At 37.8% G+C, this 27,500-nt stretch overlaps 1 protein-coding gene across 3 annotated transcripts in view; it reads left to right on the top strand.

The window, feature by feature from the left end:
• Positions 1–27,500, top strand: part of LOC115210914 (putative glycerol kinase 5) — a 180,337-nt gene that overhangs the window by 120,130 nt on the left and 32,707 nt on the right. For all 3 annotated transcript variants that reach the window (XM_029779694.2, XM_029779695.2, XM_036501863.1), the window contains 8 exons: positions 5,373–5,533; positions 9,671–9,764; positions 11,007–11,082; positions 13,346–13,439; positions 14,305–14,394; positions 15,776–15,817; positions 21,078–21,215; positions 26,109–26,182. In XM_029779694.2, coding sequence (XP_029635554.1) covers positions 5,373–5,533; positions 9,671–9,764; positions 11,007–11,082; positions 13,346–13,439; positions 14,305–14,394; positions 15,776–15,817; positions 21,078–21,215; positions 26,109–26,182 — 769 coding nt within the window. The remainder of the gene's footprint in view (positions 1–5,372; positions 5,534–9,670; positions 9,765–11,006; positions 11,083–13,345; positions 13,440–14,304; positions 14,395–15,775; positions 15,818–21,077; positions 21,216–26,108; positions 26,183–27,500) is intronic.

Genomic DNA, 27,500 nt, shown 5'->3' with positions numbered 1-27,500 from the left:
CCATAACTTAGCAGTTCAGTAAAGAGACTGATAGAATAAGTACGAGGACTTAAAAATAAGTCCTGGGGTCGATTTGCTCGACTAAAACCCCTCAAGATGGTGGTACTCCAGCATGGCCGCAGGCAAATGACTGAAACAAGCAAAAGAATAAAAGAGTAAAAGAATAGAGCCATTAATGTATCTTGGAAGAAAATCAATGTCACAACTTAACCATACACCTGCCTGCTGTTTCTAGCAGCTCAAGTATGTGACCAATGTAGAGTCTTCCATGTTGGCTGTGTAAGGTGCAATGTGCATGGGTTAGCCAACTTGGGAGACCCTTCATGGTCACTCATACTGCTAGAAACAGCAGTCAAATCTCTTTCATATGCTGCACTGCTAACTTGAAAATAAGGAACAAGTTTGAAAAAATGCTGAAGTGATCATAGATGGATGCTTTTGACTATGTTTTCTTCATCTGCATTGATCAGGATCTAAACATATTTAACTCACAAACACTTATTTCATGCAAAGACCCTATTATTCTAATACATTGAATTAATAAAAAATTATAAACGTTGCCCTTTTCAAGCTTAGCCAGGCTCATGGGCCTGGTTTCTGTGTCATATGTGTTCCCCCCAGCTGGACAGGACGCCAGTCCATCGCAGCGTTACTTAGGAAACAGGAAGAGAGAATGAGGGAAAGAGGACAACAGGGGCCGCCATCACCCCCTGCGGGAGCCTCGTGGAGCTTTTAGGTGTTTTCGCTCAATAAACACACACAATGCCCGGTCTGGGAATCGAAACCGTGGTTCTCCGACTGCAAGTCTGCTACCCTAACCACTGGGCCATTGCGCCTTCACATACATTGAATTATTATATTAAGGCGGCAAACTGGCAGAAATGTTACCATGCCAGGCAAAATGCTTAGCAGCATTTCATCTGCCTTTACATTCTGAGTTCAAATCCCACCAAGGTTGATTTTATTTTTCATCCTTTCAAGGTTGATTAAATAAGTACCAGTTGCATACTGGGGTTGATGTAATCGACTCATCCCCACCTCCCCCAAGCTGCCCTTGTGGCAAAAATTTGAAATATATTACTATTAATATTAAGGTGGTGAGCTGGCAGAACTGTTAGCACGCCAGGCAAAATGCTTAGCGGCATTTCATCCGTCTTTATATACTGGGTTCAAATCCTGCCAAGGTTGGCTTTATTTTTCATCCTTTCGAGGTTGATAGAATAAGTACCAGCTGAACACTGGGTCAATGAAATTGACTTACCCCCTCCCCTGAAGTTGCTGGCTTTGCACCAAAATTTGAGACTATTATATTACTAGTACTTACTTCATCAAGTGTAACTATCTTCTTCCCAAAGTGTGACTGGAATAAAGGACAGTTTTCCTTGGTGAGATTTGAACGCAAAATGTAAATAACTGATGTATTTATAACTAGCAGTATCGCCCGGCGTTGCTCGGGTTTGTAAGGGAAATAACTATAAAACATTTTTAGAGAGTTATAGCCAAAAAACAGCAAAAAAATGCATTAAAAATGGAAAAAATATGATGGTAAATTTTTTTTTAAATCGTTGACTCATCGTAAACATTTTTAGAGAGTTACTTCCCTTATATTTAAAAAATATGCATTAAAATGGAAAAAATGATGGTAAATTACTTTTAAAATCGTAGACTCATCGTAGACGCGCGCTAATACCCAGAAGGGCTCGATATGAATCACGACTATAAGATACCCGGTTTTAGTTAAACTGCACCGCAAAATGTGGGAGTAGTTAGGAATCTAAATCGGAGTAGATAGACACACAACCTTACTTTTATATATAAAGATAACTACAAAGCACAAGGCATTTAGTTTAGTTCTTATACCGTTTCTACCTCTTCGTTATCTTTCCATAGAACTTAAAGTAACTTATCTATAAAAACAAAGTGTATACCAACAATGGGAAGAGAATGGACAACATAGTGTGTGCTAGGGGACAAACAAGGACAGACATAGGTATTAAGTCGATTACATCGACCCAGTGCGTAACTGGTACTTAATTTATCGACCCCCAAAGGATGAAAGGCAAAGTCGACCTCGGTGGAATTTGAACTCACAACGTCTGCGTTACGTTGTGAGTTCAAATTCCGCCGAGGTCGACTTTGCCTTTCATCCTTTCAGGGTCGATAAATTAAGTACCAGTTACGCACTGGGGTCGATGTAATCGACTTAATACCTATGTCTGTCCCTGTTTGTCCCCGCTATGTTTAGCCCCTTGTGGGTAATAAAGAAATAGCTACTAAATTACTTTATTAATGTAACTTAGTAGACTTTTCGAGAAATATTATTGTGATAATAGTTGTGATGGTGGTGGATGTAAGTAATTGCTAGCCACTACACATTCTTCATTTTCTCTCCTTGTCTCTTTCTGTGTTCTTTTCTGTGGAAGAAACGTTAAAGACTTCTTCACTTCCCAGGCATTAAACTAATACATCTGTTTGTTGTCAACACCACCTGTTTTCATCTTTTGTTTTTTTTTGTGAATTCCCCACTTAGAGTTCTAATCCAGCTCAGGCTGTTGTTAAACTCTCTCTCTCTCTCTCTCTCTCTCTCCTCTCTCTCTCTCTCTCTTTCTCTCTCTCTCTCTTCTCTTCTCTCTTTCTCTCTTCTCTCTCTTCTCTTCCTTCTCTCTCTCTCCTTCTCTCTCTCTCCTTCTCTCTTTCTCTCTCTCTCTTTCTCTCCCTCTCTCTCTTTCTCCCCCCTCTCTCTCTTTCTCTCCCCCTCTCTCTCTCTTTCTCTCCCTCTCTCTCTCTTTCTCTCCCTCTCTCTCCTTTCTCTCCCTCTCTTCTCTCTCTCTCCCTCTCTCCCTCTCTCTCTCTTTCTCTCTCTCTTTCTCCTTTCTCCCCCCTCTCTCCATTTGTTAGTCTGTCTATCCTTCCATACCTTCAGCTGAACCTGTTCAAAATGTGTGATGAATCACAAAATTGTTCTTCACCCCCCCCCCATCTCATGTCTAAACATTGCTAAGTTTTGGAGTTATGTTGAACAGCTGTTATTGCATCCAGTCCATTGATTCTATCATTCCATCAACTGCCAGCTAAGTCCATTGTTAAAATTACCTTACCACCTACCTTTGGCTAGGAAGGGAAAGCAGTTTTCCTCTGCCTCGTGGTGTAATGAAAGAGATAGTGCGGTGAAGATATTTGCTGTAACTAGATACAGTTTCCTCTCTGGCCATGCTCTCCTCAGCATTTCTCAAGTACTTTTTGAAGAGGATAATGAGAATGGACAGGAAAGTGCTACCCTTCAGTTTATTTGCTAAAAAAAAAGGGACAAGTGAAGTGGTTATGATTTGGTTAAGTAGGCCATCTCTGAATATGCAATTGGAGGTTGCAGCCAGAAACTGGGTGGGGAGGATCACTTGGCATTGGAACTAAGTGCAATCAGGATTGTGTAGAGTTCCTTGGTTTGTCTGCAAGTGACAGGAATCCTGTTTGAACTTAAATAAAATGAAAAACAGAAACAAATAAAAATTATTCATAAACACAATTTCTATTTTTCTCTTTTGTCTTCTCTTAGTTTCTATAATATTCTGCCACTATTCTTTGTGAAGGCGCGTGGCTCAGTGGTTAGAGCGTCGAGCTTACGATTGTGAGGTTGTGAGCTTGAATCCCGGACCGGGCTGCATGTTGTGTTCTTGAGCAAGACACTTTATTTCACGTTGCTCCAGTTCACCCAGCTGTAGAAATGAGTTGCGACGTCACAGGTGCCAAGCTGTATCAGCCTTTGCCTTTCCCTTGGACAACATCGGTGACGTGGAGAGGGGAGGCCGGTATGCATGGGCGACTGCTGGTCTTCCATAAAACAACCTTGCCCGGACTTGTGCCTCAGGGGGTAACTCTCTAGGTGCAAACCCATGGTCAGTGTCTGACCGAAGGGGGTCACCATTCTATGTGTATTGCACTTCAGCATTCTCCATCTGCCTCTCTGAAGGTGACAGACAGAATCATTAGAACCATTAGAAAAAAATGCCTTGCAATACTCCTTTATTCCTTCCACTTCTTTATACTCTGAGTTCAAATCTTATTGGAATCAATGTTGACCTTCATCCCAAGTCAATAAAATAAAATACAAAGCAAGTACTGGTTTTTATGCTGTTGACTAACCCATCCATCCAAATTGCTAGTCCTGAGCCTAAATTGCAAACTTTAATTATTGGCCAAATTGGCAGAACCTCAATAATTCTGAGTTTGAATCCTACCAGGCTGAAATGTTCTTTTGTCCTTGTAGGATTAACAATATAAAATTTTTTTTAAAAACTGTCTAGTACTGATGTTGATCTCATCAATGACACTCTCGCACAAAATGTGTGGCTTCCTTGAGACTGTATTAAAAATTATTATTATTTCATATACATAGGTGCAGGAGTGGCTGTGTGGTAAGTAGCTTGCTAACCAACCACATGGTTCCGGGTTCAGTCCCACTGCGTGGCATCTTGAGCAAGTGTCTTCTGCTATAGCCCCGGGCCGACCAATGCCTTGTGAGTGGATTTGGTAGACGGAAACTGAAAGAAGCCTGTCGTATATATGTGTGTGTTTGTGTGTCTGTGTTTGTCCCCCTAGCATTGCTTGACAACCGATGCTGGTGTGTTTACGTCCCCGTCACTTAGCGGTTCGGCAAAAGAGACCGATAGAATAAGTACTGGGCTTACAAAGAATAAGTCCCGGGGTCGATTTGCTCGACTAGAGGCGGTGCTCCAGCATGGCCGCAGTCAAATGACTGAAACAAGTAAAAGAGAAAGAGTATACAACAGGCTGAAGTGTTGGAAAAGAAAAATTCCTAACATCAGGCTACAAGTAATTTTAGATACCAAGAATGCTCCTAAGTATTCTAACTGTCCCTGGTAATACTGTTTTATTATTCTCTTTACTCTTTTACTTGTTTCAGCCATTTCACTGCAGCCATGCTGGAGCACCGCCTTATTCTATCAGTCTCTTTTGCTGAACCGCTAAGTGACGGGGACGTAAACACACCAGCATCGGTTGTCAAGCAATGCTAGGGAGACAAACACAGACACACAAACACATACACACATATATATATATATATAATATATATATATATATATATATATATGACAGGCTTCTTTCAGTTTCCGTCTACCAAATCCACTCACAAGGCATTGGTCGGCCCGGGGCTATAGCAGAAGACACTTGACCAAGGTGCCACGCAGTGGGACTGAACCCGGAACCATATTATTTATTTATTCTGTACTGTCCACAATGTTTTTCTTAATGTAAACCCTTTGTGGTTAATAAAGGAATAATAATAATTATTATTATTGTTATTATTATCATCATTGTTATTATTATTATTATTTTTGTATTTATACTTTTAGAGATGGAGGACACCAAGAAAGAGAATATCGCAAATTTGTTTGAGAAGCTGGATGTGTCTGGAGAAGAAGTCTACGTCCTGGCTTTGGATATCGGCACCACAATGATACGGGCTTACGTATACGATAGGAATATTAACATTGTAGGTTCATTTCACACGAAGGTTAGTTATCGATATTAAGTTTCTTAACTTTCTATGATCTTTGTATGACTGCCATTTAATTTGCTTACGGCACCAATATTAATTAATAAGTGACTTCCTCTATGCGATATGGTACCAATATTAATAACTCACTTCCTACTTCCGTTCTCTCTCTTTTTTTCTTTCTCCCCCTCGCTCTCCCTTCCAACTCTTTTTCTCTCTACCTCTCTCCCCCTCTCTGGTTCATCTCCTCTTTATCACTGTTTTCATGCACTGAGCTGGATGAGGCTTCTTCTCAGTCCCTTCTTCTGCCTCCGCCTCCAGAATCAGTGCAGCATATGTTGTGTTTATGTGTGTATATATATACATGAATGTATGTATCATACATATGTTCACATATATGAAGCAAGCATATATACATACATATATACACACACATACATACTACACACACACACACACACACACACACACACACACACACATACTTTGGGTTAAGCAAAATCATGTATGTCTACATATTTAACATATTTACACCATCATCATCATCATTTATCTTTATCCCTATCGCATTTCATAATCTCTGCTAGCTATTCAACATCTGCAGGATGTCCCCTCTTCCCCATGGAGAAATGCTCCACTTAGCAAGCACCTCCTTGCCCCATTCCCAAACCACCTCTTACCCAGAACCACTCCCTGCATTTTTCTTCCTGTCTAGAGTCCCCACCTCACACGTCCAGAACCTCCCCATCTCATACAAAACAAACACTCACCCACCCAGAACTATACTTCTACTCAAAACCTAACCCTTATCTTTGTCGCTTTTGGCCATTTTTCTTTATCTTTTCTCCATTCTAACTCACTCACTCACTCTCTCCCTCTCTCCCTTCTCTCTTCATTTCTTTCATTTCTCTGTAACTTAAGAACGTTTGAATAACTCGTTCATCAAATGATGAGTTAACACTGCTACCAGGTGCTGAGCCCTTAGACAAGACACACTACTCTTAGCCTTTATTATAGCTTTCACTGTCCAGTTCTTCTTAATTAGCTGAAGGATGTGTAGACATTCATTTATTCAGCTGTTATTGTTGTTAAACCACAGGTCAGCCCTGATTGAACAGACTAAAAGACATTTCAGGCATGACCATCCTAACTGTTTTCTTTATATCAGGGATTACATTATCCAATGTATTCTTCCCCTTTTTTAAGCCTAGATGTGAGAAAGATTTGTCTGCTATTTCAGCAAGTTGACCAGAGCAAGCATGTAGAGGAGCCCTCATTTGCTCATCATCTATCGGACTGTAATACCCATTGGTCCAATGTTGTAATTGCTTATTTGCTTGCTTCATGGTTCTTGCTTGATGGGACTGGGGTCAGCCCTGGTTGATGGTCCCAGAGGCATCATTGTGTGTGTGGGGCCAACCAGGTCCACCAGTGCTCCCCATCGCTGGTGGTCCCATACCAGTCTCTCTGCATCCTCTAAGATGACATCAAGCCTTTGGAGATCTTGCTTAACCCTTTCATTACTGTATTTATTTTGAGATGTTCTGTATTTCTATCAATTACTTTAAATATAACAAAGAATTTAGTAAAATAACTTAGTTATCATTAAGCTGGTGTTACGAACATAAATTGTGACTAAGGATTGGTGGAAGATTTTAATTCAAAACTTATGAAAACAAGACATTTGTACTACAGAGCCAGAGCCGGTTTCAGTCGGGTTAGTAACAAAGGGGTTAATCACATCCAGCTATCTGGTATGGAGCCTACCATAGAGCCTCTTCCAGCCTGCAGTTGCTGTGTCGAATGAGAGTAAAGCTCTTGTAGGATGATCTGGTGGGAGGCAGAAGACATGTCCATACCAGTGCATGCGGCAGATAGGTATGAGGTGAGAAGGCTGCAGGCTAATGCATGCACACATGAAATTCTTTGTTGGAAATGTGATGGCACCATTTGATGTTTTTGAGGGTTCTCGGGGCTCTGCTATCATGTGATTAATTAGATCATTGATTGAAAAGCAATCATCAGCACACTTGGCCACTGAATGTGCTGGTGACTGCTGTTTCCTTTCATTTCTTTTATCACTACTTCAGTGACTTGCATACCCTCTCCATCGAGGGCCACCTAGCCTAATTAGCTTTCCTTCTCCCATCGTGTTCTCACTGAGTCACAGTTCCAAGATTTGTACCAAGCACTTCCCCCTCTCTTTTTTACTCTGGAGTGCAACCATCTGGAATCCTCCCTCTTTCTTTGCCCGTGTTTTTCCTAAAATCATTGATCCACAAATTAGAAATGTTAAAACTGAACTTCAATTTCCGCAGCCTGAAATGTCATGGCCACTGGCCCTCTTACTAACTTTAAAAGGAAAAAATAACAAGAAAAAATATAAATATATATGCCAGCAAAAATATATAATTGGCAATTGGAGGCGCAATGGCCCAGTGGTTAGGGCAGTGGACTCGCGGTCGTAGGATCGCGGTTTCGATTCCCAGACCGGGCGTTGTGAGTGTTTATTGAGCGAAAACACCTAAAGCTCCACGAGGCTCCGGCAGGGGATGGTGGTGATCCCTGCTGTACTCTTTCACCACAACTTTCTCTCACTCTTACTTCCTGTTTCTGTTGTACCTGTATTTCAAAGGGCCGGCCTTGTCACTCTCTGTGTCATGCTGAATATCCCCGAGAACTACGGTAAGGGTACGCGTGTCTGTGGAGTGCTCAGCCACTTACACGTTAATTTCACGAGCAGGCTGTTCCATTGATCAGATCAACCGGAACCCTCATCGTCGTAATCGACGGAGTGCTTCTTCCTATAATTGGCAATTAATACTAAGTAATTATTTATCAAAGACTAATTAAAAGTATATTATTACAGAAAAAATTAAAATGATGTTTGGGTATCAAACTGACTCACTCACCCACACCCTCGACATATCCTGCCTCTCTGTTTTTATTCCTACTTCTTGCTAAGTTTTCTCTACTCTCTCCAAAAACCCTATACTTGACACTTTTTTTTTTCCAATAAAACAAAATATAAAAATCTACCACAAAATTTGAGTTGTGGTTGCTTTACATCTAATAGATTGGAACAAGCAAAGTCAGTTGTATCTGTTTTTATCTAGATAGATGGGGATAAATACTGTAGTTTGTCTTGTCTATGGTCACTTTGTAGATATATAAAGACCGAGTTGTACCTACTTTATCATCTAAAGAGATCAAATTAGCTAGAGCTATGTAGCCAAAGTTGTAACCCAAGGCCTCATTATAGTTCAGTATAACACCTGCTCTAATCTATCAACTTTAGCAAACATACAAATGGCAAAAGTTTTCACTTCTTAATAGACTCAGTGGTTTATAAGTGATTAATGGGTTGTTAAGATGTCAAGTGATTAGCACACTTTTAACAAAACAAATAGTTAACAAGCTGTTTTAATAAACCTGAGGTATGTAAGTTCAAACTGTGTTCGAATTATATCCCCTGGTGTTTCTGGCAATACAAATTTATTTGAAATTAATTGTTATCGCCATATTAATATGGCAGTCTTATAGATATAAGACTAAAAGCTGTCGCTGATTAGCTCCACGAGGCCATCGCCTTAAGATAGCTATTTGACACACAAGCTGTGTCCATTATAACCTTCGAACAAGGGAGGTCAGCCGCTTCACACTGCCAGTCAGACAGCTACGGACGCGTTTCAGGGTATTTGCCCTTTGTCAATGTAGCGTAGTCGACCCAGCAGGTGTCGCCACTGTTCGTCTCTGTTCGAAGGTTTTATTTACCTAGTTTCGGTGGAATACATCCACTTGTTTTCAATAATAGAAATATTAAAATTACTAAGTCTCTCTAAAATTTATTTGTGTCTACCAATACAGAAATATCTCTTCTACTTCTCAATTGTGTGTTTAGTTGTATGAAGGACACTCAATGATTTAAAAAAAAGCACTTACTCAGTCAATTCAAATGTAAATGTCAAAATTTGCTGACCCAACCAACCCATGTTAGTGAGGATAAGTGGATGTTAAAATCATTAGCAAGAAAAACAGTTTCCACTATTTAACAGTGATTTTTCTAAGATAGTTTTTGTTTTGTTTTCTTTTTATGCATTTTACCAAATTTTAATCCCTAAAGATTGCTGACCTTTCCTTTGACCCCCACTTCAGGCAAAATTACTTCATCCTCAGCCGACGTTCTGTGAGATTGAACCAGACACATTGTACAATCAAGTTCTATATTGTCTAGATGGCTGTATAAAAGGTAAGTTTTATTTTAGTTGTCTATATATAATGACCCCCTTCGGTCAGACACTGACCATGGGTTTGCACCTAGAGAGTTACCCTCTGAGGCACAAGTCTGGGCAAGGTTGTTTTATGGAAGACCATGCATACCGGCCTCCCCTCTCCACGTCACCGATGTTGTCCAAGGGAACGGCAAGGGCCGATACAGCTTGGCACCTGTGACGTCGCAACTCATTTCTACAGCTGAGTGAACTGGAGCAACATGAAATAAAGTTTCTTGCTCAAGAACACAACACGCAGCCCGGTCCAGGATTCGAGCTCACAACCTCACAATCATAAGCTCGACGCTCTAACCACTGAGCCACGCGCCTTCACTTTTAGTTGTCTAACTAACAAAATTTATGTCTATTATAGAAAGCCTTCTCAGCACATAGTTGGATGTGACCAGAAGATAAGGGTAAAGCTGATGATATTCCTATTGAAAATTAAAACCACCTGGTAAAATTACTGATACTAAAGAGATTTTTACAGTCGTCTCATATGGAATATTGATCAGAACTCAAATTTGGGAGCTGATAAAATACCTATCAATTTTACAATCCTACCTTGAGCCAACAATGGAACCTCTATATTGTCATTCAACCTACTAAAAATAGCAGCCAAACCACATGTGCCATCAAACCATTCTCCATCATCTTAAAAAGAAAGAACACATCAGATAATATTGTCCTAGATATATGAGATAGTTATGAGATGGTTTTGATCTTGGATCTGCTTGAACAGGGCTGAGCTAGAGCCAAACAACAAAAATTTTCTATTTTGTACATAAACATGTATCATCAAATGTTTGGAAGATGAGAGAAGCCATCTTGCTTGAATTCTGTGACTTACGGATTTACTATTATAATCAAATGCATGGTACTCTTTTACTTGTTTCAGTCATTTGACTGTGGCCATGCTGGAGCACCGCCAATAGTCAAGCAAATCGACCCCAGGACTTATTCTTTGTAAGCCTAGTACTTATTCTATCGGTCTCTTTTGCTGAACCGCTAAGTTACGGGAACACAAACACACCAGCACCGGTTGTCAAGCGATGTTGGGGAAACAATGATAATAGATATGTTTTGTTTGGATTGATCTGGATATAAGCAACAGCATTGCCTATATACATAATAATGTTTATATTCTCCTGTGTAGAGTAACATGCTGTTACTATGAAGCTTGTCCTCTTTTTAAATGTTGTGATTTATTTCCTTTTTAGATTCTGGATTGACTTATAGCCAGATAACCTGCATGGGTATGGCAACACAGAGGAACACTTTTATTACTTGGGACAGGTAAGTCTGACTGTATTTAAGACAGGTGAGTAGTTTTGATAGGCCAATAGTCATTGGAAATGGCAAATAGGTTTGAGTAGGAATTGGTTACAGGGACTGGTAAGCATGTTATGCAGGGCATTAGTCAGCAATGATATTTTCCAGTGAATCCATCACTATTATCTAAGAAACAATAATACTAATTAAAGAAAATACATTTCTGTGCTAGCAGTGGCTGGTATAATTTTGTATGCTTGTGTTTAATTGAGTTTTCTAATACAGACATCATCATCATTGTTCGACCGTGGTCGAGACAATGGAATTTACCATGCTACGCCAGACTTCACGGTCCATCATGGCATTACGGAGGTCCTGTTGCTGGATGCCTGTATCCCTGGAGATTACATCAGGGTAGGAGAGTGTGCGCCCTCTGGTATTGCGAGTAGATGGCTTCCAGAGGAGAAGAGTAGAAATTACTTCTTTTTCAGCTCTACAACAATGTCCAGCAAACTGGACTCTCCTACCTTTCACAAGAGATGACACAGGTGGTAGTTTCCCATACATTTGCATTTTGGTTGGATGGCGCTTCCGCGAGAGATTTTGAGCTCTCATAAGGAGGCGAGTGTAGGTCCCATCCAACCGCCTCTCAAGCTTCTTTGATAATGTCTAGGTTTCTGAGCCATATAGTAGAATTGGTTCGACTGTGGCTTTAAAGATTTCAAGTTTGAAGTCTTTACTTAGATTTGATGACCAGATCTTATGCATGTCATATATCAGTGAAAATAGTATTCAGTGAGTTTTGCAATACCTGGTGGTGCTGCTATATTTTTCTCATATATTACCATGGGACTCAACTTACCTACCAATACTAGACAACATATTTAAGTGAAAACTTTAGAAATAACATGATTCACAATAAGAACAAGATTACCATAACATTCATTATGTTACAGCAACTGATTTGATAGATATTTTATAAAAGGACTAGCAGAGATACCCGGCATTGCCCTTGTCACATGGTAGTGGAGAATTAGACTTTTCTTTTATATTTTCTCTAATGAACTGGAATACCTATGATTCAAATGCAGTTTTCTTCTAAACCATCTCTCAGGCTTAAAGTATCATCTCAGGTGATACTTTATAAAGTAGCAGAATATTCTATGCTATTGATTGCAAAAAGCAACTGGGTACATCTTCTCTGAGGAGCAGTAAAAAGAAACTGGAGCATTCCATCAAGAGACTCTCCACTTCTTTTTTCCACATATCAAAAGCATAGGAGGAATGCATTACATTCTTGTATTTTTCTCACAGCTAGGCTCTCTGGCTTTTTAATTTAAGTCCTTCTGTGTTGAAAAATAATATATTTTCTACAAAAAGAAAAATTTTTTGAAAATAATTTTTCCAAAGAAATTAGTGTTGGTTGTGAGTTTTTTTTAAAGAAAAACCTAATGAAGATATATTTCTATGAAACAAAATATCTTTTATTCCATTAGTTTTTGTCCTTAAAGACACCTAGCATTTCAGCATATTATATATCAAAAAATGCAAATTGTTTACTTATAATTTTATTTATTCTTTTAGAAATTTTCTAATTTTTTTTTTTAATTATATGGCCTTTGATCGAGTTCTTAAAATTTATCCAGCGTAACAAATCTGTTTCTGTACTCAGCAGAGACAGGGTATCCAGCTTGTCTTGTCAAATAGTTGTTTAATATGCTTCAACTGAAAGACCTAGACTAACTCACATTTGTAATCATGTTCTATTTAACTCTGTGTGTGTGTGAGAGAGAGAGTGTATTCTTTTCTCATTTATTGTGTAAGAGGTTTCTTTCTGTTCAATTGTACCATTTGCCCCCTAAATTAACCCAGCACTAAAAAAATGCTCTCTGGTTCTCCTTTTCACTGCTGCCCTATATATGGGTTTATTTTACTGAATATTTAAGCCAGTCCTACCTAAGAGAGAGAGAAACTGTAATATGTTAGTGAGTTCTTTGTTAGCCAATCAGATTGTTTGTCTATGATGTTTGTGAGACAGTTGAGCATTATCATCATCTCCAATATGTAAAGACAAAATAAACACCAATAATTTAGTAAAGTTGATCCATTTAATTATTATCTTCATATTTATAAAATTATCTTTGATCATAGTTACTAAAAATGATATATTAAACCTGTGATCTTTTTTTTAGAAATCTTTTGTGAAATCTGTATTATCCTAACTATTTGCCCTGACTATCTGTCTTGCTCCTTCTTCATGTTTAAATTTGAACATACTAAATTTTAGAGAGACTGGTAAACCCTTCCATAACTTCATCACCTGGCAAGACTTAAGAGGAAAAGAATATGTCAAAGACTGGAACCATTCATACACAATGAAGGTAATTTTTTTACATGGCCATCCTTCCTTTTTTGTAAAGTAGTATATAGTAACTTACATTCTTTAACATTTTCATATCAGTTTGTCTTAGACTCTCATTACATAATCATAATGGTTATATTCTGTATGTACACTGCAATTCTTCCTTTAAGTACCTCTAATTATGATGACTAACAGCAGGGAAGTTGTCAAAATACTGTCTTGGAATAAACTACAAGTTTAATACTATGAAATTCTGTACCATACTTCATTCTGTTCTGTGCCTGTATTACATACAAAACTATGAAGTAATTGGTTATTTCAGTTTGTTTAAGCTACAAGTGGTGACATTATTGTCATTTTCCCTGTCAACAAATCATCAAAGACATGGAATAAGAGATCTCTTACATGAAAAACATGTAAGAATTAGTGATAGGAAGCGAGGTATGCTGTGGAAGTTAGTGTTTTATCCTCCTATATATTGACTGATTGCACTATTGTGGTCATTAAGGTTTTACTATCATATCATACTACGGAAGATGGTAGAGATTATAATTTTTGTATGATTTAAACGATTTCACGCTGTTTAGTTACGTATTTAGGAGTTGTAATTTACTTATTGAATTATTTATTGATACGGTTATACATAGGGTAAATGTGGTTGAAATTTGTGGTATTTTTGATTTCTTTGTTCCCAAACAACACTTATTTTAGTGCTGTCACACTGCGACACTGGCATTAAATGCCTTGATAATATATTCATCCATCCCATGTAAGAATGAGAAAATAGAGATTAGAAAATAAAACGAAATAAGTCTTTAAATTATTATACATCTCTTTTCTTTCTGATGGTATTTATATGTCTTTCTTTCTTCATATTTTTAAAGGCCTTAAACACAGGAGCAAAGCTATTACATACATTCACCAGAAGTCCGCGACACTTAGCTGCCAGTGTTCTCAGGTTCCTATCACCTCAAGTAAGACTGGACATTTCCTCATGATAATTTTTTTATTTCTTATCAATAACTAAGATGGTATGTCGGCAGAAGCACTAGAGCACGAAACTAAATAGCTTACAGTATTTTAATTGTATTCCTCTTTATTCTTGATGCAAATTAAACTAATTCTGGTTTCATTTAAGTGACTATCTCCCTATTTGCTTTAAAAGCACCCACTACACTCACGGAGTGGTTGGCATTAGGAAGAGAATCCAGCCGTAGAAACATTGCCAGATCAGACTGGGTCTGATGCAGCCTTCTGGCTTCACAGACCCCAGTTGAACCGTCCAACCCATGCTAGCATGGAAAGCGGACGCTAAATGATGATGATGATAAACAATAAACCTCTTTGAATGTATATCTTAAAGTAATAGGCGTCAACAACCTAATCAGTCATTCTCTATGCTGTCAAAACTGAGACTGACAAGAGGATACTTCTGATCAGTTGTGAGGTGACACCTCTCACTTGCAATTTCTTCACCATATTGTGATACAATGGAAAAATAAATTCTGGTCAGGTCTAACTTACAATGACAGAAAAAGCTCTGGGGATGAAATAAACATGTGTTATAAGTGAATCTGAAGTCCCTAACCTTTGTAAGGCTGCAACATTAATAATAAATGATATATTGGCGTTAGGAAGGGCATCCAGCGTAGAAACACTGCCAGATCAGACTGGGCCTGATGCAGCCTTCGAGCTTGCCAGACCCCAGTTGAACAGTCCAACCCATGCTAGCATGGAAAGCGGACGCTAAATGATGATGATGATGATGATAATAATACTGATAATAAAGAGCTATAATGCTAGATCTTACAGCTTGGAAAATATTACCAAAAACATGGCACAAAAGAAATAAAAAGCAAAACTAGATCTTTGGTGACATGGCATTGCAATAATAATAATGATTTCAAATTTTAGCACAAGGCCAGCAATTTTAGTAGAGGGGTAAGTCAATTACATTGACCACAGTATTCATATTGTACTTATTTGACCCCAAAAGGATACAAGGTAAAGCCAACTTCAACAAAATTTGAACTCAGAGCATAAAGGTGTCAGAAGAAATGCCTGTTTGTCACCTTAGTGATTATAATAGCAATAATCGTTTTTATTATTGCTGTGTGGTTATGAAATAGCGACATTAAAAGCACAAAATGGTGAGATTTTTTCAAACAATCTATTATAGTGTTTTTAGAATATTTTGAGACCCATAAATGGATCTTTGTAAATATTGTTGTTTCTGAAGTTGTAATGTGTGATATTTAAATATATTTTACATATACATTCACATACCTACATGCATTTTCTCTGCTATTAATGTCATCTCTCTCTTTTCATTTCTTTCTTGAAACCTACTTTTAGGTAACAATGCGTCTAAAATGGCTCTTGAACCATAACGAACTGGTACGTAATTAAACTTAATGTCTTTAATGAAGTATGGTCATCATGTAATCCCATTCTATTTCTTTACTACCCACAAGGGGCTAAATACAGAAGGGACAGACAAACGGATTAAGTCGATTATATCGACCTCAGTGCGTAACTGGTACTTATTTAATCGACCCCGAAAGGATGAAAGGCAAAGTCGACCTCGACGGAATTTGAACTCAGAACGTAACGGCAGACGAAATACCACTAAGCATTTCGCCCGGCGTCATAACGATTCTGCCAGCTCACCGCCCAACTCATCATGTAATCCCTTACAAATTATATATTACCCAGGGTGGTATACAACTGGAAGCACTTCAAGGGGAAACAGTTCACCCAGTCCTTAGTAAATATCACAAGGTGATACAGTCCACCTCACTCTGCTGCTTGGGATACATAACTGCTTATTGTTAGCATTCACTATTGAGTGATATGATTCACAGCAGTAACCTGTGGGTTACTGCTGTGTAGTGAACTTCACTTAGTTGTATATTCATACCACATGTTGATCTGTTTCTTGACTGTAAATAACATAAGTATTTTGAAATTGACAAATTAGTTGTTTTCTTGTATTACTGAATGTATTTCTTTCTGCAGGGGAAGCTACTTGATTAAGGTCCTAACCTGGAAGAGATTTATCGTTTATCCATTTAACCCTTTTGATACCAACCCATCTGATACAATCCTTGGTTGTTTGATGCAATCCTCTGTTTTAAAGTGATCTAAATTTAAGCCTATCAAAACTTCATGTTAAGTTATGTTCTACTCACTAGCTTAACCCTTTCATTACTGTATATATTTTGAGATGCTCTGTGTTTCTTTCAATTAATTCTAAATATAACAAAGAATTTAGTTAAATAACTTAGTTATCATTCAGCTAGTGTTAGGAACATAAATTGTGACTTAGGTTTGATGGAAAATTTTTACTCAGAACTTTTGAAAACAAGACATTTATACTACAGAGCCAGAGCTGGTTTCAGCCGGGTTGGTAACGAAAGGGTTAATAATGACAGTTATTTTATTAAATTCTTCATTATTTTCAAAATTAATTGAGACAAAAGACGTATATTTCCACAGAAACATGGTAATAAGAGGGTTAATGCTTTGCAAGCTTGAGATAAGCACTGGCCTCTTAATGATAGTGAGCATTGCTAAAATATACTGTCAAGTAAAGCACTTTACGTACTTGAGCATTTTTGTCCTTATCAGCACTTAAGACTACTTCTGTAAATTTTCTACAGACAGCTGTTTCCTGCACCAGCTTCACATAGTAGCCCCAGCCCATCCAAAGTACCTTGGATCACAAGACAGCCTGCTGTGCTTACCTTGGATTGTAGGGTGACCTGCTGTGCTTGGGGAGACCTATTGAGTCAAGTACTTCAACATCAAAATCAAATGGAAATTGTAGATGTGATACCTGTGCCGGTGGCATGTAAAAAGCACCATCCAAACATGACCGATACCAGTGTCGCCTTGACTGGCTTCTGTGCTGGTGGCATGTAAAAAGCACCAACCAATCGTGGCTGCTTCCAGCCTCCCCTGGCACCTGTGCCGGTGGCACATAAAAAGCACCCACTACACTCACAGAGTGATTGGCGTTAGGAAGGGCATCCAGCTGTAGAAACACTGCCAGATCAGACTGGAGCCTGGTGCAGCCACCTGGCTTCTCAGACCCTGGTCAAATCATCCAACCCATGCTAGCATGGAAAATGGACGTTAAACAATGATGATAATGATTGTTGTGTGATTAAAAAGCTTGCTTTGCAGCCACATAGTTTCAGATTCGATCCCACTGTGTGGCCCCCCTTGGGCAAATGTCTTCTATATAGCCCTAGGCTAACCAATGCCTTGTGAGTGGATTTGCTAGTCAGAAAAGAAGTACTGGGGTGAATTCTTTCGACTAAACACCTCAAGGTGGTACCCCAACATGGTCACAGTCCTGTCTGTGATGGAAACAAGTAAAAGAAAAAATACTCAATATCTTGCAAAATCAGAGGTAAAGGTGACCAAATAATATTAGGGATATTAGAAAACCCTGTTTCGTAATGCTTGAATTCAAAACTGCTGGCATTTTGTTGTATTTCTGGCCAGAACTCTTTATTCAACATTATCTCACATCTCCTAGCTGTCACTTGAAATAGGTATTGAATCATACCATGAACTCTGGGTCTTGGGCTACTTACAAATGCACACCTTTTTATCTGTTGCAACACCTTGATGGTTCAGACTCATCCCTATTAGTTATGCCTCTTTCTTGGGTTTCTTGCTCTCCGAATACAACCTTCGTTCATTTGAAATGTTGAAAAGGTTAAAACTGAGTTAACAACCAGTTTGACCACTGACTAATGTGTCAACTGTTCATGTCTTATTTCTTTTTTGCCCACAAGGGGCTAAACATAGAGGGGACGAACAAGGCCAGACAAATGGATTAAGTCGATTATATCAACCCCAGTGCGTAACTGGTACTTATTTAATCGACCCCAAAAGAATGAAAGGCAAAGTCAACCTCGGCGGAATTTGAACTCAGAACGTAGCAACAGATGAAATACCTTTTTCTTTACTACCCACAAGGGGCTACACACAGAGGGGACAAATAAGGACAGACAAACGGATTAAGTCGATTATATTGACCCCAGTGCGTAACTGTTCCTTAATTTATCAACCCCGAAAGGATGAAAGGCAAAGTCAACCTCTGCGGAATTTGAACCCAGAACGTAGCGGCAGACGAAATACTGCTAAACACTTTGCTCGGCGTGCGAACGATTCTGCCAGCTCGCCGCCTTGGGTGTTCTTTTCTTTTCTACTCTAGGCACAAGGACTCAAATTTGATGGGAGAGAGCCAGTCAATTAGATCAACCCCAGTACACAACTAGTGCTTAATTTATCGATGAAAGACAAAAGTGACCTCGGCGGAATTTGAACTCAGAACATAGCGGCAGACGAAATATCACTAAGCATTTCTCCCAGCATGCTAACGTTTCTGCCAGCTCTGTTCATGTCTCCTTGATGACCAAGACACTTAACTCTGTTTCACTCCATCCTCCCAGCTCTAAAGTAACTGGTAGCATTATATAATTGTTGATTGTTTTATCAATGCCATCTCCATTCTCCTTTTCTGCCTCTGTCCACTTTATCATCCGTCCTTCAGTCATTTTAACCACAAACAACACAACTACCATTATCATCAACATCATTGCTCTCAATTGTTATTAAAATTATCACCACCACTGCCCTTAACTATTATCATCATCATCAATATTATTTTAATGGACATCTGTTTAGACATGCCCCGCATATGTCACCATAACAACTGTATAGGGAAGTGTCATCACATTGCTTGTTGTTGGCTCTGTAACTGGACTGAAGATATCAGACTGGATCATGTTATATCTTAATGAGTTTTGCTGCTATATAACACTTTCAGTCACATCATATCAGCTGCTCTCTCTTTATCTCTCTCTCTTTCTCTCTACCTATCTATCTATCTATCTATCTCCTTCCTCTCTCTCTTTTTCTCTCTACCTATCTATCTATCTCCTTCCTCTTTCTCTCTCTTTTTCTTTCTACCTATCTTTCTATCTCCTTCCTCTTTCTCTCTCTCTTATTTTATAAGAGAATCCTATTTACTACTGTGTTTTCTGAGTAATCCATCAGACACAGCAAGTATTGGTGTTCATATTTATGAGTGTCTTGTCTTACCATAAAAATCCATATAATTTATGCACATTCTTTTGGCAAAAATAAAAACAAACTTTGGAGGAGGTGCATAAATCACATTTCCAGAATTTTTTTAGAAATTTTTTTGTTGAAAAAAGATGTACAAAACATTCGTACTGGAAGTTGACTTATTTAATGGGCTTAACCCTTTCGTTACCAACCCGGCCAAATCCGGCTCTGGCTCTGTAGTACAAATGTCTTGTTTTCATAAGTTTTGCATTAAAATATACCACCAAACCCTAGTTGCAATTTATATTCCTAACACTAGTTTAATGATAACTGAGTTATTTTACTAAATTCTTTGTTATATTTAAAATAATTGAAAGAAACACAGAGCATCTCAAAATAAATACAGTAACGAAAGGATTAAATATAATGAAGGTGACTTTTATTTATGCTGGACAGTATAATGCTTATTTTTTCTGTATAAATTTACGATAACCATCAAATGGTTAGCTACTTTTTGAAGTTTGATGTACATGCTAGTAATTACAGTCCGAGCCATATTTTACTTGGTTAAGTAAAGTGTCATCCAAGCTGATGTTTATTGGTAATTTAAACTTAATTCGCAATACCTGTGCATATTAATCAGCTTTGTTTTTGTTGATAATTCTTATCAACAACTTTACTTGTGATCGTGGTTTGAGAAGACATGCAGCAGTATAGTAAAGATTGGACATAATCTCTTGTGGGCAAGACATGTAAAATTAAGTTTATTATAAACAAGATTATCCACCATCTTTCCTTGGGCACTTTTTCGAATTCCATGACAAACACTTGCAGACATGCTTATAAAATCAAAAAATAACACAGCACCCATGACTTTCAGAAACCCTTTTTCCCCCCCTGGCTATATCGGCAATTTTGAAAACTTTGAGGTGTGAATTTTACATGAGTAGAAGCTTTGTTTAACAAATTTTATCCTGAAAATCGCGGGCGTAAATTACACAGGTGCGCAATTTACATGGGTTTTTATGGTACTTTCAAAACACCGGTTTTCAGTCTTTAAACATCAAGATTTCAGTCATTTGTAATGCATCCATTAATTTTAGTTAGGTCAAATGGTATTAATTAGGTGAAACAGTAAGGTTGCAAGCTGGCAGAAATGTTTGCATGCTGAGCAAAATGCTTAGCAGTATTTTGTCTGTCTTTACATTCTAAGTTCAAATTCTGCCAAGGTTGACCTTTCGAGGCTGATAAATTAAGTACCAGTTGTGTACTGGAGTCGATCTAATCGACTGGCCCTCTCCCCAAAAATTTCAGGCCTTGAGTAGAAAAGATTAATTAGGTATAACAGTACAGTCTTTAGAAGTGCTTCTGTGGGATCCGATGTTGATGTGAGATAATTCAAAAACTCTGCTCTCACCTACAGTTAAACAATAACAATAAAAACAGATATTATATATTAAAAGAGGTGATGATGATGATTTGCATATGACCAATATATTTAACTGTAAAATCACACTTTGCCACTAATGTTCTTGAGACTTTCTATTTTGTTTTTTTCTTATTTATTTAGCTGAAAGATAGACTTTATCAAAACCAAGTGTTGTTTGGTTGTATTGATACATGGCTCCTATGGAAACTAACTGCCGGTCGAGTACATGCCACAGATTACTCTTGTGCCAGTTCCACCGGACTCTTTGATCCATTTCAGGTAAGAAAACTTTTCAATCTAATGTTTTTGCTTTAGTTTCTTAAAAAGAAAAAGGAAGTTTTTCTTGATTGTACAGGTTCATTAGGTCTAAGCTGATCCTACCAGCCATATCCAGCACAAATATCTTACCTGTTTTATTAATCCGACTGGCCAGATCTAACCTCTCAAACCTACTCTCAATGTCATTCTAAAAATAAATGATTACATCATAGAATCGCAAAGCTATGAGATAATGCATGATTAATTCAAACACTAAGCTTAGGAGTGGCTGTGTGGTAAGTAGCTTGCTCACCAACCACATGGTTATGGGTTCGGTCCCACTGCGTGGCACCTTGGGCAAGTGTCTTCTACTATAGCCTCAGGCCGACCAAAGCATTTTGAATGGATTTGGTAGACGGAAACTGAAAGAAGCCCGTCATATGTGTGTGTGTGTATATATATATATATGTATGTGTGTGAATATGTTTGTGTGTCTGTGTTTGTCCCCCCAACATCGCTTGACAACCGATGCTGGTGTGTTTAGATCCCCGTAACATAGCGGTTCGGCAAAAGAGACCAATAGAATAAGTACTAGGCTTACAAAGAATAAGTCCTGGGGTCGATTTGCTCCAGCATGGCCACAGTCAAATGACTGAAACAAGTAAAAGAGTAAAAGAATATGAATAACTAGGCATTACAGCAGAGTTAACCTCCCAGCTGTTGCAGTTCCCCATTTTCAGCTGAATGGACTGAAACAATGTAAAAAGTGCTTTTCTCAAGGATGCACTTTATAAACCAGTTTAGGAATTGAACCCAAGGCCTAATGATTGTAAGATAAACATCCTAACTATAGTTTGTATTAATTTATCTGAACTTTCAGAGTTAATTCTGATTCAAACTTGGACAAAATTATAAAATAAAAACAATTTTATATGGTTATCAAAAAACTTTACATGCTTAAGTTGTGGTGAGAATTACATTATCTAAACAATGGATGATAGTTCACTGACAACAAATACATGGTATGAACACTAGAAAAAATGCACCCCATGAACATTAGGTCAATGTACTGGAATTCAGTGAATGAATTTTAAGCTATTCCCAATATACCAATATACAGAAGAATGATTTTTCTTTTTATTGAAAGTATGAACCAAGCTTAAATTAAGAATTAATTATGGCATTTTTAATTTCAAATATCAGTATTTGTGGAACTCTACTGTCTTTCTCTTTTTTGGCGTGTGTGTGTGTGTATTTGTTATTAATTATAATTATAAATTAATTTCTAGAAAATATGCTAGTGATTTTATGATTTTTTAAAAAAATATGTAAAGAATTCAGAGGCTTATGTTTGTGTAGGGGGTTGGGCAGTGCATGTTTACTTTCATTTACCTAAGCTAAAATAAGAAAATTCTTCTAAAACCTACAATATTTATATGAAAACACTACAGGGACAATTCTGTCTCATATATATATGTGTGTGTGTGTATATATGTGTGTGTATATATGTGTGTGTGTATATATGTGTGTGTATATGTGTGTGTGTATATATGTGTGTGTGTGTGTGGACACAGGCATGACTGTGTGGTTAAGAATTTTACTTCCCAACACATTTGGTTTTGTGTTCAGTCTCCACCAACTGGCACCTTGGGCAAGTGTCTTCTATTATAAACTTGGGTTGACCAAAGCTTTGCGAGTAGATTTAGTTGACAGAAGCTGAAAGAAGCTTGTTGTGTGTTTGTTTGTTTGTGTTCTGACATTATATGGATGTTGCAAATGAATGTCATTCACTTGCAATATTCTGCAACAACATGTTTAGCCATGGAGTAATGTTACCTTGCTGGGAACCATGTAAGGGTTAGTGACAGGAAGAGCATTCCACTGTAGAAAATCTGCCTCAGTAAACTCCATTTGACTCATGCAAGCTATGTATGAGTAGATATTTAAATGATAGTGATGTTGTTAATGATTGATGATCTCCCATTCACTATCACTGTTTCACTTTTGTTTTCTTCCTCTTTCCATTCCTCTCTCTCTCTCCTCTTATTATTCAATTATATCCTCTAATGGCAAGTAGATGAGGGGTTTGAATAAGTTCCTGGTATCTGCACTTCTGTCTCAGTAATATTCTAAGTATGCCAGAATTTTCTATTATTGCACCACATGGTTCCAAGAACAGATTCTTTTGAGAGAGTTTGTTTATTATTTTATCAGTTTCCTTCTACATAGTATCAGTTGGTCAGTAATGACTGCAGCTGTGATAGTCATTTACTCTTTCCTTATATATTAGCAGATATATTCTGACTTCCTCTTCCAGGCTCTGTAGCTGAAGTGAAACCATTTCTGGTGTAATAAACAGAAACCCCGTTGAAAAATGACATACCATCTGTTGCTTCTGGAGAAGTCATTTTGAAATCAATAGTTTAAGAATTCTTTGCCTTTTTTGCTTGCTTTCTCTCCTCCAGAAAGCTGGTCAATCTTACATCGTTTCTTTGTTTTGTTAATGATGTGTAACCAACATGTGTGTGTGTGTGTGTGTATGTGCAAACATGCTTTGGTTGCCATATTTTATGTTATGTGATACCGTGTCTGTCAGTCAATGCTTCAGAATTGGGAGTTCAATGATATCAGTTTGATTAATTTCACTTTGACGTGTCAATGAATAGAAGTGTTGTTAAGTTTGCCAGAATATTACCAGATAACCTGCTGTACTGGTGAGAAATATGCTAAAGTACTATGTTGTATACCATCCAGCTGGTTAGTCATCACATGTGAATGATGTGTGTCTTGGTTTCATACTATTTTTCTTTTTCTTTTAAACTGTTATACATCCATTTTTCCAATCTAACATACATGGAATTTGTGTTCTTTTGGTTTCCAAAATATAATATTTTTCTCTTCCAAAAGGCACAGGTGTGGCTGTGTGTTAAGAAGTTTGCTTCCCAGCCACAGGTTCCAGGTTCAGTCCCACCTTGTGCAAATGTCTTTTACTGCCCTTAGCCAACCAAAGCCTTAAAAGTGTATTTAGTAGACAAAAACTGGAAGGGGTCTGTCTCGTGTGTGTGTCTGTCTGTTTGTCCCCAGCCATTGCTTGACAACTGATGTGGTTTGCTTACATCCCCATAGGGTAAAACAAACCAATAAAATAAGTACCAGGCTTTAAAAAATGATATTGGGATTCATTCATTTGACTTAAGCCCTTCAAGATGGTACCCCAGCATGACCACAGTTCAATGACTGAAACAAGTAAAAGATAAAGATATTTGTAATATTTTTGTAAGTAGTCATTTTTTTTTCCCAGCTGGATCTCCTACCTTAATCATAGTAATTCACTGATTTCCAATCTATTTCCAAAACTGGAACTCTAAATGGCATACTATATAATTGATTGGTAAACTTATATATAATTGTCATAGCTGAAGCTATTTAGGCACCATCCATCTCTCGTTTCTCGAATTAGAAGTTTCCTATCTGACTGTTTTATTAGTGTGTCTATAAATAAAAGTACTTACCATTTCTAGTCTATTGACTCGAATGTGTTTCAGTGTTTAGAAATATCTCCCACACTTGTTTCTTGTACTTAAAAGACCGGATTGCCATTACCTCTAGCCACACCTTTTCCTGTGTAACCCTAGACCTTTCCCACCACACTTGTAACCAATTTCATGAAGTGGGACCTTCAAAACATCCTTCATAGAAGACATGGGAAGTTAAGTTTCATTGAACAGCAGCAAAACTAACCGCTACTCATATGAAAAGAATGTTCCCATCACAGTACCATATCGTCTCTATTTATGAACAATACACAAATAACACCTTTAAAGACGCCACAAATTCTGCCTCATACTATTTTTCTTTTTCTTTTAAACTGTTATACATCCATTTTACCAATCTAAATTACATGGAATTTGTGTTCTTTTGGTTTCCAAAATATAACATATTTTTCTCTTCCAAAAGGCACAGGTGTGGCTGTGTGGTAAGAAGTTGGCTTCCCAGCCACAGGTTCCAGGTTCAGTCCCACCTTGTGCAAATGTCTTCTACTGCCCTTGGCCAACCAAAGCCTTAAGAGTGGATTTAGTAAACAAAAACTGGAAGGAGCCTGTCTCATGTATGTATGTATGTGTGTGTCTGTCTGCCTCACACAACTACATCACAAAAGTTGATCTTGCACCTCTAGGTTACAAAGAATTTGCTAAAATTAATTCAGCTCTGACCAGTTTCAGAGCTTCTATAAGTACTGTGGTGGATGTAATTGATAACTCCTCTAAAATGTGTGGCCTTTGTCCTATGTCAGAATCATTAGAACCAGAAAAAAAATATGTCTTATGATATTTGTCATTGCTCTTTACATTCCAAGTTCAAATCTCACCAAGGCCAGCATTGGCTTTCATCCTTCGGGCATCAGTAAAATAAAATACCCCTTAAGTACTGGGGTTGATATAATCAATCGTGTACCTATATAAGAAATTGTTGTGAGTGGTGGTGAATGTGGTGGTGAATGTGGTAGCAGCAGCTGTGGTGGTGGCTGTTGTCATCATAGTCGTTGTCATAGATTTTTTTTTTTTACTGTTTTGCACCATTTTCTCATGTTTGCAAAGCTGAACTGGTATATTTGTTGGAACTGTTGTTTTGTTTTTACAGCTGGATGCTCCCCACTTCCTACTCTTAGCTACTCATCCATGAATCCAGTTTGGATCTTGTTTTCTATTCAGTCAGTCAAACTGGAATGGGAGGAAAGGAGAAAAAGGTTATATGACTAGTTCGGTGACGGGAAGCGGGGGGATTACACAATGGTTGTAGTTGTATAAGATTTGAACCAATAATCACCTTAACATTTTTAGTTATTTCATTTTTTTTTTTTTCATTGATTGATTATTGTTTGTCATTTATTCATAAATTTGTTTACTTTACCAGATGGAATGGAGTTCAGTGGTGTGCAAGTTACTGGACATTCCCATGACAATCTTTCCTGAACTCAAAGACACAAGGTAATCTTGAGGTTATGTAGAGGACATTATTATTTTCCAGTTCTATATTTAAGAGATGAGAAATTATTTACACTATTTACATTTGACAGATATTTGTCCTCATCTTGTTTGTTGTTAACACAACCTTTCAGCTGATATACCCTCCAGCCTTCATCAGGTGTCTTGGGGAAATTTTGAACCTGGGTTCTCATTCCTAAGGTATTTTTTGATATTGTTATTATTATTATTATTATTATTATTATTATTATTAAGGTCACTGCCTGGAATCGAACTCGGAAACTTGGGGTTAGCAGCCCACGCTCTTAACCACTACGCCATAAGGTTTTTATAATTACCGATGTTAGGTTTTGTATGGTAAAAAAATGCAAATTTTTTTTCCAGTCAGGATATGTGAACAATGCAAGTGAGAGATGCCCACTACTTCAACTGACCAATGGACATTTAATATTTTATTGTTTTGTAACCAGACATATGCCCACAGGCATATGGTGTAGTGGTTAAGAGCACAGGCTACTAACCCCAAGATTCCGAGTTCAATTCCAGTCAGTGCCCTTAATAATAATTATAACAACATCAAAGAATACCTTAGGAATGAGAACCCCAGTTCAAAATTTCCCCAAGACATCTGATGAAGGCTGAAGGATATATCAGCCAAAACGTTGTGTTAACAATAAACAAGATGAAGACAAATATCCGTCAAATATAAATAATGTAAACAGTGTAAATAATGTATAATTATTAATTGGCAGCCTTATTCCTAAATTAGAAACAATATTATTATTATTATTGAGTGAGAGAGCAGTTCATGCTATCAAAGTGACACTGGGGTAAACTATACGAAGCCCAATATACCCATCATGACTACCCATCTGATAAGGGTACACTAGGCACATGCATCACAACCATATGTGCGCGACATGGTGATCTCATATCAAAATAAACAGCACATGACCTTGCAGGTGGGGCCCAGTTAGAATTTTCTTCAGGTTGAGTAGCCCATCCTGCTCAAAAGGTCCCATTATTATTATTATTATTATTATTATTATTAGTTTTACTTCTCAGAGTACTCAGTTTTGTTTGTTCTGATAGATTCTGTGAGAGCGGACAGCAGCTTGCTGTCAGAGGTCTCGCAGGATCCCTTTCTGCATGTTATAAGCTTTGACACTTGGGTGTTAATTATCGTGCTACCCACATAAATTTGATTACATCAACCCCAGTGTTTAATTGGTACTTAATATATCGACCCCTTTCTTATGCTACCCACATCAATTCTACCAAGGAATAAGACCAAACCTGAGTCAAACCAAATAATAAATAA

This window comes from Octopus sinensis, linkage group LG4 (assembly GCF_006345805.1).
Source record: "Octopus sinensis linkage group LG4, ASM634580v1, whole genome shotgun sequence".
In the NCBI taxonomy this organism is placed as follows: domain Eukaryota; kingdom Metazoa; phylum Mollusca; class Cephalopoda; order Octopoda; family Octopodidae; genus Octopus; species Octopus sinensis.
The sequence above is the reverse complement of the archived record's forward strand: the minus strand, read 5'-3'. Positions and strand labels throughout refer to the sequence as shown.